Source organism: Apium graveolens, unplaced genomic scaffold (genome assembly GCF_009905375.1).
Source record: "Apium graveolens cultivar Ventura unplaced genomic scaffold, ASM990537v1 ctg130, whole genome shotgun sequence".
NCBI classification, from domain to species: domain Eukaryota; kingdom Viridiplantae; phylum Streptophyta; class Magnoliopsida; order Apiales; family Apiaceae; genus Apium; species Apium graveolens.
The window spans coordinates 18,133-30,534 of record NW_027417179.1 but is presented as its reverse complement, the minus strand read 5'-3'; the positions used below and the strand labels follow the sequence as shown (position 1 = coordinate 30,534).

The window sequence follows — 12,402 nt, the reverse complement described above, 5'->3', positions numbered from 1 at the left end:
CACCATGAGTGTACAGATTGGCAGCACGAATGGCATATCATTGTCATTCCTGATGAGATTTGGGATTCGGTTCCCCAAGAGGTCCTTACAAACCTCTTGTTCTTTTACATGGACTACCATCGCCATCTTGAGACTGGAAGAGGAACGGTTGGAAGCTCTCTGCCAGTAGGAGCGTATTATTCATCTTGATGTTCTTTTTGTTGAGAGTAGGAAGAAGAAATAATTTCTCCTACCTGTTTCTATTCACCGTCAGTTTTGTCTGGCTTCTTAGCTTTGGACAAAAGCTGTTGATGTTAGGATTTGTAGCTTAGGACAATATTGTAATTTTGTGATGTTAATTTAATTTCATGAAATGTATTTGCTCATATATTAATGAAATTTTTATTTATGCAAGATTTTGTCTCTGAGGTCGTTTAAATATTCTGATGCATTTTTAAATCCATGATTTACCCATATTCTGATGACCGTTTTAGCTCTGATACAAATCAAGTTCTGATTCTGACGTGGCAATATTTGTTTACCTTGGTTTCTTTATGGTCTTCTCTCATTGGTCATATTTTTACAGAATATTGGTCTTGCAGTGAAAAATAATTACTAAGTGTGAACAGTTTTAAATTTTAAATAAAACTGAACTACCTTAATTAATGGATTACTTGGTAAGTGGAACTATTTTGTTCCTTGAAAAACTGCATGTGATAAGTAATGATTACTGAATTTCCGTGCCCATTAATTATCATTTACTGTTGCAGTGTCTGACAGGTGTCCCAACGGTTACTTTTTCTACCGTGTATAAGTAAAAGAGAGAAAAGATTGTAAAATAATTTTATTTACTTTCACATTTTATCTCTCTCTCTCTTTACTTCTATTTCCTCTCATCTCTTGACGCTTTTTCATACAGACATTTTATCAAACACCTTACAGGCATACCTAATTTCTCAACTTTTCTCATGGCACCTAAGGATTTGATTATAGATGGAGCCAAGTTTTGTACCCAACAACTATGCTACAATCTTGAACAATGTTGAAGCTCCATCTGATTTACACTTTGTGCAAGATCTTCTAGCATACAGTGAGATTGGGTATGCGTTGACCCACCTCAAGTCATTTCAAGCCAACAAGTTCTGACGTTCTGGCGGACTGGACATTTGATAATGGTGGTGCTACTGTTACTCCAAGCATTATTTTTAAAGTGAATGATGTTGAGTATGTGGTAACTCCTGGAGCAGTTCGTAAAGCTCTCCACTTACCAGAAGGCTGCACTTTTTCAACAGCGGAGGAACCTGTTCTACAGCAGCTTATGGCCAATTTGGGGTATGGGAAGAGTTTGGCCAAGCTTGGACAGTTGAAAAGGGCACATATCAGGAAGGAATGGAGCTTTTCTTCGACTGCATCACTAAGGCATTCGCCAATAAGTGTTCTAACTTTGATGCCATTCCAATTATGAGTCAACACATCAGGTATGCTATTATTCACCAAACTCATTTTGATTTTGCAAGTGTTGTGCTAGGTTTCATAGGGGATATGATGATAGAAGATAGGAATGTAGTGTACTTTACTAGATTCTGTCAGCTTATATATAACTTCTGTTGTGCTGATGAACCTCAACCTACCACTGACTTAATTCCACCCTTTAAGCTTGCAAAACGGGCTTTTAATGACTTGGTAAATGTTGACCTTAAGAAAAAGGTGGTTAGAACCTTACAGATACCTCAGTCTGTAAAACAGATCCTGGTAAATGCTGATCCTCAAACCTACAGATCTTTTTACCCTGATGTTCAACCCACCAGCACAACCCAGACACCACAACAACCATCAGAACATATCACATATACACCTCAACCTACTCAACCCTCTATCAGAACATATCTCAAACCTTCATAGATATCTCAACCTTCATCATCAGCACATACTGTGAGGCCTTCATCTTCAAAGCCCAAGAGGACAAAGACTGTACCTCAGACACAACAGAAGAGAAGGAGGATTATTCTGAGAGATGAGTCAGACAGTGAGGAACAGGTTCCTGTGTCAGAACCTGTTGTCAAAGAAGCTGAGAAGGTTTCTTCTTTGAAGGATATTAGAATTGGGGGTTCTAAGCTTCTCAAAAGGCTCAGAAGGATGTATTCTGATGAAACTCCCAAGGAATCTCCACCTTCAAAGAGATACAAGAAACAAAGAGCACAAAGGTACAAGGCTGAGTCAGTTTCAGAGGATGAGGAAGCAGCAGCTAAGGAAGGAGATCAGGAATCTTTGATCTCAAAAGAGCCAGAATTTGATGAAGCTACTGCATCTACACCTCCATTATCACCAACTCAGGAAACTGCTCAAGATAAAGTATCTACACCACCCGTGACTCCTGTAAATGAACCAGTATCTACTGCAGACCCAGGCACAAGTGCTGAGATTGATATTCACAACCTAATTGTACCTGAGGTTCTCTACTTAGAAGCTCCACCAGCTCAAATCAATCCATCAACAACATCAATTCCTGATGCTAATGAAACTCCGGAATTGTCTACAACACCTTCTCTGCATCTAGACATTGAAGATCAGACTATAGGTAAGCATCAGAATATGGTTGTTGATCAGAACTTGGAAGCAGATCAGCACTTAGAGGATGATGTTGAAGCCTCCATAGCCTCTCATACTATTCTTTTATCAGAGGATGTTGACTCTGTAAGTTCTGATGCTGCAAATGCTGATGATACTAGTGATGCTTCTATAAATGTAGATGCTGATGAAGCTGGTCCTTCTGGACATTCACCTCTACAAGCTCCTTCAAAAGTTGAACTGGTTAAAAACGTTTGTTCGAGGAGATGCACCAGTACCTTGGAGGTGAAACTCCTAGAGGACAGGAGTGGACTAAAAAATGGAACTCAGTCAGTTTTATTCCTTCTACAAAGATTCTTGCTGATCACTTGGCAAAAGCTGATGAGTTGTTAGTTAATCATGATTTCAAAATACAGCTGAGAGTTACTGCTTTGAGTACTAGACATCTTCAAGGTCAACACTCAACAACTCATGCCGAGGTGCATAAAATTCAAGAAGCTTTACTCAAGCAAGAAACAACTATGAAACTTGAAAAGAAAAGCTTTTTCAAACCTACCTTTGACAGAGTTGCCTACATTGAGAAAACCCAAGAGAAGCAACAATCTCAGATTGATGAAATTTTGAAAAATCAAGCTTCTCAGTAATCTCAACTCAATGAAATCCAATCCTCAGTGGAATTGCTTGTCTCTCTTCTTTTACCTGCTGATGCCAAAAAGGGGGAGAAAGTAATTAAGTCCAAATGCAAACCTATCAAGACACTGAAGGGAAAGGATGATGGAAAAGATGACCCAGGAAACTTTGGAATGGGTGGAGGTCATGGTCAAGGTAGAGGTCTCTCATCAAGAAGAGCTGAAACTACAAGTCATAGAACAAGTTCTGATACTGGGAGAAGAATAACTTCTGCACTGGTAAAAGGATAAGTTCTGACGAACTTTTGGATCTTGATGAAGAAATTTCAAGACAGTTATTTCTGAAAGAAAATCCAGGAATGCACTTTGAAAGTCTAATGGAAGAAGAAGCTGGACTTAAGTCAGAAAAAGTCAACTCCAAATCTGAAGCTTTTGTGGGTAAAAAGAAACTTCCTACGGCTAAAGGCATTATGATAAAAGAAAGGAAAAATCTTGTGGCAACCAAGGCCAAATCACAATTGCAGATAGGTCCAAGATCCAAGGGTAAAGAAAAAGTTGGTGAACCTATAAAGGTTTATGTGCCCCTATGGATGAAGAAATTTCTGTTGAAGATGCTGATCTTACTCGGACTTCAAGGAAGATTTCTAAGACAACCTCTGACATGGCTCAAGTTGTTCAGAGTCAAGATATAGTTAGTTCTGATATAACCATGAAGCAAGCAACCTCTGACATAGCTCAAGTTGACTTGATATCAGAAGATAAGTCAAAGGAGACCTCTGACATTGCTCATGTTAAATCCTCAAGGTTACTCCTACCAGGTTTCACTAAAGCCAAACAGACTCAACCTTTGAAGACTGTAGCAAGTGGTTTTGAAGCAAGAGTGGTTACTGGAAAGGAAGCAAGAGATAAATCTGGATTGGGTAGTGATGATGAAAGAAGAGTGTAGAACACAACCAATGATCCAACTTTCTTAAGTGAACCAGGTGTTGGAGCAACTCCTGAAAGATTGAATCAACTAGAATCTGTACAGATGGTCTATCATACCTTCTTGAAAGAACACATCTTGTTATATTTCATGACAGATGGTAGGGTTTACCATATAAGGGAAAATGATATACCACTGAAGTATTTTGAAGAACTAGAACATGTTTTATTCTTACTTCAAGTGAATGACAGAATAATAGAAATTGCTGCAAACTATCTGAAGACTCAGATTCAGAGACAGAAAGGCTTTATACTGTAAAGTCTGACAGCACATACTGTCCAAAGTACAGAGATCACAAGGGTGATATTGTTGATATGAAGTCTAATACTGCACAGATCAGAACATATCTTGGTATTAAGGGACTTGAATTCAATCTAGAGTCTGACAAAACCTATGTCATAAGACTAGATCAGGAGTTGAGAAAAGCAAAAATTAATGATCTCAGATATGCTATCTTCCAAACTGGTAAAGATACTACAGAACTCAAAGATGCTAAAAGGAGGATGATTGATGAACTCAGATATGCTGAGAGATGTTTGTTGAAGAACTATCTCAGAACAACTCCTGACATCAAAGAGATCAAAAAGTGAAGCCAAGTCAAGATCTACAACTGCTCAAATTCTGATATATATACAGACTGAAGTTGTTATCAGAAGTTAAAGTTGGTAAAGCTTAAGGACTGTAAGTTGTAGTTATCTAGTCAATTTCTCATGCATTTGTACTTAAAGTTTTTGACATCATCAAATATCTGTTAAACTTGTATATTATGCTAATTTACAAGTTGGGGGAGATTGTAGATATATTTGATAATGTCATGTCTAATATGATTTATGTTTAGTTTTCAGATCTTACTTAAACAGGACAAATCAGTACTTAACTGAAATCGGCACTTATACTGAAGTCAGAACTTAAGTGATCAGTACTTAAGGTTCAGGAGATATTTATCAGGAGATAATATCAGGACTTAAAGGAAACTTTCAGATAAGGAAGGCAGCTGATTGAAAGGAAAGAAGATCAAGACAAACGTAAGAAGAAATATGCATGAAGAAGGAATTCTATGAAGAATGGAATACTTGGAAGAAAAGATAACTGATTGATATATTTTAGGAAGGAGAATTATATTCCATATCAATTAACGATTATCAGGTAACTGTGTGATATATAAACATAGACATAGGGTTTATACTATAAGTGTTATCATTATCGAGAATATTATTCATTCTAACCCTAGCAGCTCTCGTGATATTTGTTCATCACTGAGAGAGGACAGTTCTATATTGTAACAGAGTTTATTGCATTGAATAAAGTCTGTTTTCTGTTACTTGTGTTATTTAAATTCGATTTGATTGTGCTATACACTGTATTCAACCCCCTTCTACAGTGTGTGTGACCTATCAACATACATACCATAAACCAAGTATTACAACAGAATTTCTTGAACATTTAAAAACTTATATACCCTGGAATACCCTATGATATCAAAGATCTATACTCTGTATTACCATTGAACCATTGTTTATCAGATACTTGATTCTTCATCAGGCTTGAAGCCGTTCTTCATATTTACATGTTGATATACCCTGGTGATACCTATGAAATATTTTATGTTCTGAGATAAATGCTTTATCAATGTTAATCATTATTCTGTTTTTATTGAATCACAATGGTTATCATATTGAATTATTTTAGAATTGGATGGTTTTATAAATATGGACCAGATTCGTGGTTAGACTAGATTCGTGGTCATATTAGGCCAGTGCAAGCGTTGGATCCAGTATAGAGGGTAGAGTTGTGTGCCTTACTCGTGGTTAGTGCATGACTGATCAGCAGCCTAACCTTGGTTTTTAAAAATGAAAGTGAATATCCAATTCTAATCATTGCTTATCAAGAAACTTGATTCTTATGAATCATTCAACTGATAATTGTTTAACCTCAGTTATTGCTCATATGACTTGCTGAGCTAGTTAGCTCACTCTTACAAATCTGTTTATGTTATTCTATAGCTTTAAAAGGAAATTATTGGTAACGAGGATTCCCAGTCTAGTGTGCAAGCTAGGATTCCAGGTTAAGTTGGGTCGAGCTAGCAGGAGCTTTATATTGTAGATGAGTTATGTAAGATTGTAAGAATAATATCATTATCAGCTGTAAGTTGAACTAGTTGGGATTTGTTACGATGTAATAAAAGTTAAGGTTGTGGCTTGTTTTCATACTGTAACCTGTTGCGATCCGTGATTGTGTAAAGAAGGGTCAATGCATATAATATTTTATATACATGTTTGTATATTGCGTGTGTGTTGTAAACCCCAAACTTCTGACACGGGTTTGGAGGGCGTCACACCCCAGCTGCCACTACTTCTCCTCTTCCTCCTCTAAAGATCATCATCGACACAACTGTGTTGGACATTCCTGACGAGAGGGCGCGCCCATGAAGCACCAAAAGACTATTCCCCATGAACATTCTCTCGTTCACAGGAATTTGGGCGCGTCCCCTTCTTCTTCACTGAAGAAGAATTAAATGAGTGGAAATTTAGGACTGAGGAGCAAACATAGAAAGCTATGATGAGGGCTGCAGATGAGCTCCACTTTCATGTAAATCAAAAAGAAACCATGGCTGCTAGGTTGAAGATGCGTCTTGCCAATGCTGAGAATGAGAAAAGCAAATTTCTGGACAAAGTCAAGTCCTTGGAAAAACACATCTCCCTTCTCACCAAGGAAAAAAAATGCTGAGATCAGTAATTTGAAGATGGAGAAGGAGCGTCTAGAGGGCCAAGTAACTGCTATGTAAAAAGATGTGGATCAAGTGGTTACTCTCAATTCTTCTCAGCAGTTGGAGTTGGATGTCCTGAATGATGACAGGAAGCATGGGTGGAAGACTGAGAGAAAGTTGGTGAGGCAAGATGGATTTACAGCTGGGTTTAGGAATGGTTCTCTGGTTTCATTACCAATGATATAGAGTACACATTCTTAAAGTTTGATGAAGAAACCCAGAAATGGGTGAATGATTTTAGGGTGAAAGCTGTAGATTCCATCAAAGATAAGAGGATTGCTCTAGGCTTGGAGGAAGCCGAAGAGGAAGATGACGCATCTCCATCTCCTTCACCATTTCAAACTCAACCTCACCAGTCTCCATAAAAAACTGGCAGCAAAGAAGGCACCCAAGACAAGAACCAGGACGCGCCCCCAACTTAGGACGCTTCTTGTTATCTAGTCTTTTAATATCTTGAACTATGATGGACGAAAGTCCCTTTAAGCCTTGCAAGTTGTAAATGATAACTTTGATTTATATTTTGGATAATGACTCTCCTAGGCTTGGTGCCTTGAATTATTTTATGCACCCATTTCATTTTCCAGGTTTTTCATTATTACAATCTTGCACAAGTGCAAGGCTCAAAGTAATCATAATTTCATAAGAGCACGCCCTTGCATAAGGGTGAGTCTACCTTCATTCATAAAATAAAATGTAAGAAATAACTCATATTATTCACAATGTTGGTTGGAGTGCGTCCTCCACTGTATTTTTCTGTCTTGCTTTCATTATTTCTACTCAAGCATAATATATGAGACATATTTTTCTGTCTTACTAAATTTTTTCTCTAAGGCATTATCTTCAAAGAGGTCGCATCCTCCTTAGAGTCGCATCAACCATCTTTTACTTTGCCTAATTTATCTCATTATTTTATTCTCACAAGCATTCTAAAATATAAAACGAATATTTCTTTGACAAGACACTTCCAACCTTAATGGCGCGTCTTCCTTCTTTTCATCACATCAAGATTTATCAAATAGCTGGGATTTTTCTTAAGTATTCTACTTTGTATTTTATCATTACAAGTTTTAAGGGTGCGTCCTAGTATTAGTGCGCTCCTGCATTATTATAAGAAATGAGGAATTTTAACAAGATAAAATTTCTTTAAGGCATGTAATAGGTTATAAGTAACCCCGAGAGCGCACTCTTGGATATTATAAAGCATCTACCACCTCTTAACACTAAAAAGTTTCGTAGGCTTCATGGGGATATTTTTTGTAGGAAACAAACCCTTAAAGGGCATGTCATATACTTAAATAAATAGAAGGGCATGTCCTCTATTGACGGCGTGTCTTCCTCTTCATGCAAGCCTCCATTATTATAGTTCTTGTAATCATCATAGCACCTTTACATGGTGGGCACGTATTTCTTATTGGGCGCACCTTTTCCAGTAATACTTGGTAAATTTTTCTGGATATAAACAAATAACAAGCCATTGTATGAAAGATATTCTTAAAGTCTTATAAATAATGCGCTCCAGTGTAGAAATTAGACCAGTCTCATGGATACTATGCTCTGTGGGAAATTTATATGGAAATACGATCCTTCAACTAGTTTTACGGAAGAATATTACATGCACTACCCCTAGGCTAAGAGGAATTTTATTGCTTTTAGTCTACTATTCAGGCATAGCCTTACTTAAATCAACTGGAAATATAGATAATAATAGGTAAGGGGCTGTATCCACACCGTACTGATAATACTTTCGAAGGTGTTCCGCATTCCATGCTCGCGGAACAAGCTTTCTTTCTAAGTACTCTTCAAGATGATAAGTTCCTTTCCATAATATTGCTCTGATCTTGTATGATCCTTCCCAATTGACTTCAAACACTCCATGATGAGGATTCTTTGTATTTGGCATCACTTTTCTAGAGCACTGGATCCCCAACTTTCAACTGTTGCCCATTTACCTTCTTGTTGTAATACCTCGCTACACGTTGTTGATACGCCGCAAGCTTCAGCTGAGAATTTTTCCTCGCTTCCTCCAAGAGATCCAAGTCAAGCCTCTGATTAACCTCTGCGTCTCCTTCTGCATAATGATCCTTGTGAAGCAATCCCAAACCAACTTCCACGGGAACCATAACCTCATATCCATAAGTAAGCATAAAGGGAGATTCTCCCGTAGTGGATCTTGGAGTCGTGTTGTAAGACCATAAAACCTTCGGTAGTTCTTCAGGCCAATTCCATTTGCATTCCTCTAGCTTGGTCTTAAGAGTATGCTTTATGATCTTGTTGACAGCTTCAGTTTGTCCATTACTCCGCGGGTGATACACTGCCGCCAACTCTTTCTAGATTTTCAAATACTCACACAACTTTGGTAGCTCCTTGCTATCAAACCGTTTCCCTTTATCAGAAACAAGCTTGTATTGAATCCCGAATTTGCACATAATAAAATTAAAAACAAAGTCTTTGATTTTCTTAGCAGTGATGGTTGCTCAAATAGATTTAATGCAGCAATCCTTCCAGTCAAGCTTTGCACTTGTTTCACGTTTATGAGGGACTTTATGTCTAGCAGTGCCTTGATCTTTGCGGGGTTAGCCTCAATTCCCCTATGATTGAAAATGAATCCAAGGAACTTTCCCGATTCAACACCGAACACACACTTATGCGGGTTCAATTTCATACGATATCTCCTCAAGACGTTGAACATCTCTCTCAAGTGTTTTACATGGTCACCTGTCTCCTTACATTTGACCATCATATCATCCACATAAACTTCCATGGTTTTCCCAATTTGATTCTTAAATATCATGTTTACCAACGGTTGATAGGTTGCACCTATATTGATCAGACCAAACAACATTCCTATATAGCAGTACAACCCTCTATCAGTGATGAATAATGTATGCTCCTGATCAGGTCCGTGCATGAGAATTTGATTGTGGCCAGAATATGCATCCATGAAACTTAATAGAGCATGCCTTGATGTTGCATCGACTAACTGATCAATCCGTGAAAGTGGAAAATATCCTTTGCGCAAGCTTTATTCAGATCTGTGAAATCCACGCATGTTCTCCACTTTTCATTTGGTTTCTTCACAAGCACCCTATTTTCAAGCCACTACGGGTAAAAGAATTCCTTGATCAACCTAACATCCAGCAATTGATCCACTGCCTCCTTCAAATAAATTTCCCTCTCCCCACTCACTGGACAACACTTTTGTCGTACGCCCGTCCGATTAAGGAAGATGTTCAAACAGTGGCACATCACCCTTGGGTCAATCCCAACCATGTATGAATGCCTCCATGCAAAGACATCAAGATTATTTATCAAAAATTGGGTGAGCTTTTCTTCCATCTCATGTCTTAGTTGAGATCCAATCTTCAAGAGCTTGCTCAGATCTTCCTTATCTGCGAGAATAAATATCATATATTTGGTTGGCCCCGTTTTCTCACTAGACATAGGGATTTTTGGATCTAGATCAAAATCAAAGTCCCAGGGATCTTCAACACCCATCCTTTCATCGCGTTCTCACTAATGGGAGCATCTACATTATGACAAGGCAAAGTTTCAGAAATTGCATGTATAAGAGGGGGCATCCCCTCTTGAAGGAGCATCAACCTCCCAAGAATATTTTGTTCTCAGTATTCCATTTCTTGTGGGCGCGTCCACCTTTAGGGGAGCATCCACCTTGGGAAGATTATTTAGAATTTGAAAGGATTCACTTCTTTTTTTCGACTTTTCTCCATCTACTTCTCGTTGGACAATATCTCCTTCACGCTCCACCATAACTTCTTCAACATTACGGATTCTTGGACCATTTTTTAGCATAAAAATTTGAGGATTCATCATATAAGTGCTTCTCTCCTCTGGATCTTCAACAAAGTAAATGGCATGAATTTCTCCACTTGGTTGAGCTTGCATATTTGTCACTTTTCGTCAGGGGGACTCCTTCATTCATACCTTCTTCTACGAAACTCCTTAATAGTCTTGTGATAACAATCACACGAGTCATACTACGATCCCCGTATGCTACCCATTGTGTTGGGTGTATGAAACTTTATCATCAAGTGATGTGTTAAAGTTATCACCCTGAAAGCTCACAACCAAGGTCTTCCCACTAGCACATTATGCACAGACTCTTGATCCAACACCTTGAATTCTATCATCCGAGTAGCAGAAAGAGCTCATTCCCAAGTGTGACAGGCAATCTAGTCAAACCCATGACTCTCACCGCTTCTCTAGTAAAACCATAGACATGTGCATCTTCACAGTTCATATCATTGTCTGGGAATCCCAACTTCTTATATGTACTGTAATATAGGATATTTGTGGAACTTCCATTGTTGAGAAAAACTCGATAGACATTCATTGACCCGATGAGCATGTTTTTCATCATTGCATCATTATGAGGATGATGCACCCACCTTGACTCCATCTCTCTGAAAGTGATATCAACGGATTCTTCCTTGAACATCTTTGGTGGTCTATCTTCCAGGTTATGAATATTGTTGAGTGGTTGATTCCTTGCTTCCCTATCATGCCTCTCCAATGCTTGACTACTAACATCATCTAGCGAATGTCCTCCAAATATTTCTCTAATACTCCCAACTCTCTAGAATTTTACATCTTCTGGTTTTTCATCAGGGTCTACTCTCGGGGGATGCCCTTCATATATTCCTTCATCATCATTTCCCTTGTGTCGCTTTACCCTGTCAATCCATTCTCCTAAATAGCCACCCTTGATTAATTGCTCAATCTCATCCTTCAGGTGACGATATTCATGGGTATCGTGCCTGGTAGACTCATGGTCCTCACAATACTTTTTCTTGTCCCTACTTTGCCATGAAGTCAAACACTCTGGCTTCTTGAAGAATCCCCTGTCTTTGTTAACCTTAAAGATATGATCAATCAACGCAGCCAAAGGTGTATGATTTCTCACCCTTTTTTCATAGTTCAATGATGGACTTTATTCTCTCCGAGTACTAGTAGCATTCATTTGATTGGTACTTCGAGCATTTCATCGATACTACGGACTTGCAGATCTGTCCCTTCTTTTGGCTCGCCCCTTTGGATTTCTCACACTATCATTCTTTTTAGTCTCAACAAGCGATCGTTCAATTTCCTTGAAGGATTCAGCCTGAGCAAGCATATCAGTAAAGACGCCAGATCCTTCCCTTGTAAGTGTTTCCAGAAATCTGTTCCCACGTGCAAACCAGTTATGAAAAAACTGTTCAACAATTTGTTTCTCTCACCAAGGTAGCCACTGCATTGAACCTTTTAAAATATGAAGTCAAGATTTCACCTTCCTTTTATTTTACATTCGTCAATGTGGTAACTGGTGGAGTATACTTCATTACATCTTGTAACTGAGTTAGAAATAAAGTTTTCATTTGCTCCCACGATTTGATAACCCCGAGCCCAAGTTTTCAAAAGCACAGTTGGGCACCTTCTCTGAAGGTAGCTTCCAAGAGATATATGGCTAAATCAGGTAC

At 38.4% G+C, this 12,402-nt stretch overlaps 1 protein-coding gene across 1 annotated transcript; it reads right to left on the bottom strand.

Moving 5' to 3' along the window:
• Window positions 1–8,835: 8,835 nt before the first annotated feature.
• LOC141699781 (uncharacterized) lies at window positions 8,836–9,869 on the bottom strand. The gene is made up of 2 exons (XM_074503614.1): window positions 9,636–9,869; window positions 8,836–9,255 (listed from the first exon to the last, which is right to left on the bottom strand). Exons 1-2 carry the CDS (start codon window positions 9,867–9,869, stop codon window positions 8,836–8,838), a joined length of 654 nt encoding a protein of 217 aa, XP_074359715.1.
• Window positions 9,870–12,402: the final 2,533 nt, after the last annotated feature.

Coding starts and splice junctions, on each gene's coding strand:
- LOC141699781 (XM_074503614.1), bottom strand. CDS start 9,869: ATGGATGCATATTCTGGCCACAATCAAATTCTCATGCACGGACCTGAT. Junction 9,256..9,635: donor GTAAGGAGACAGGTGACCAT/GTAAAACACTTG, acceptor TTGAAAATCTAG/AAAGAGTTGGCGGCAGTGTA.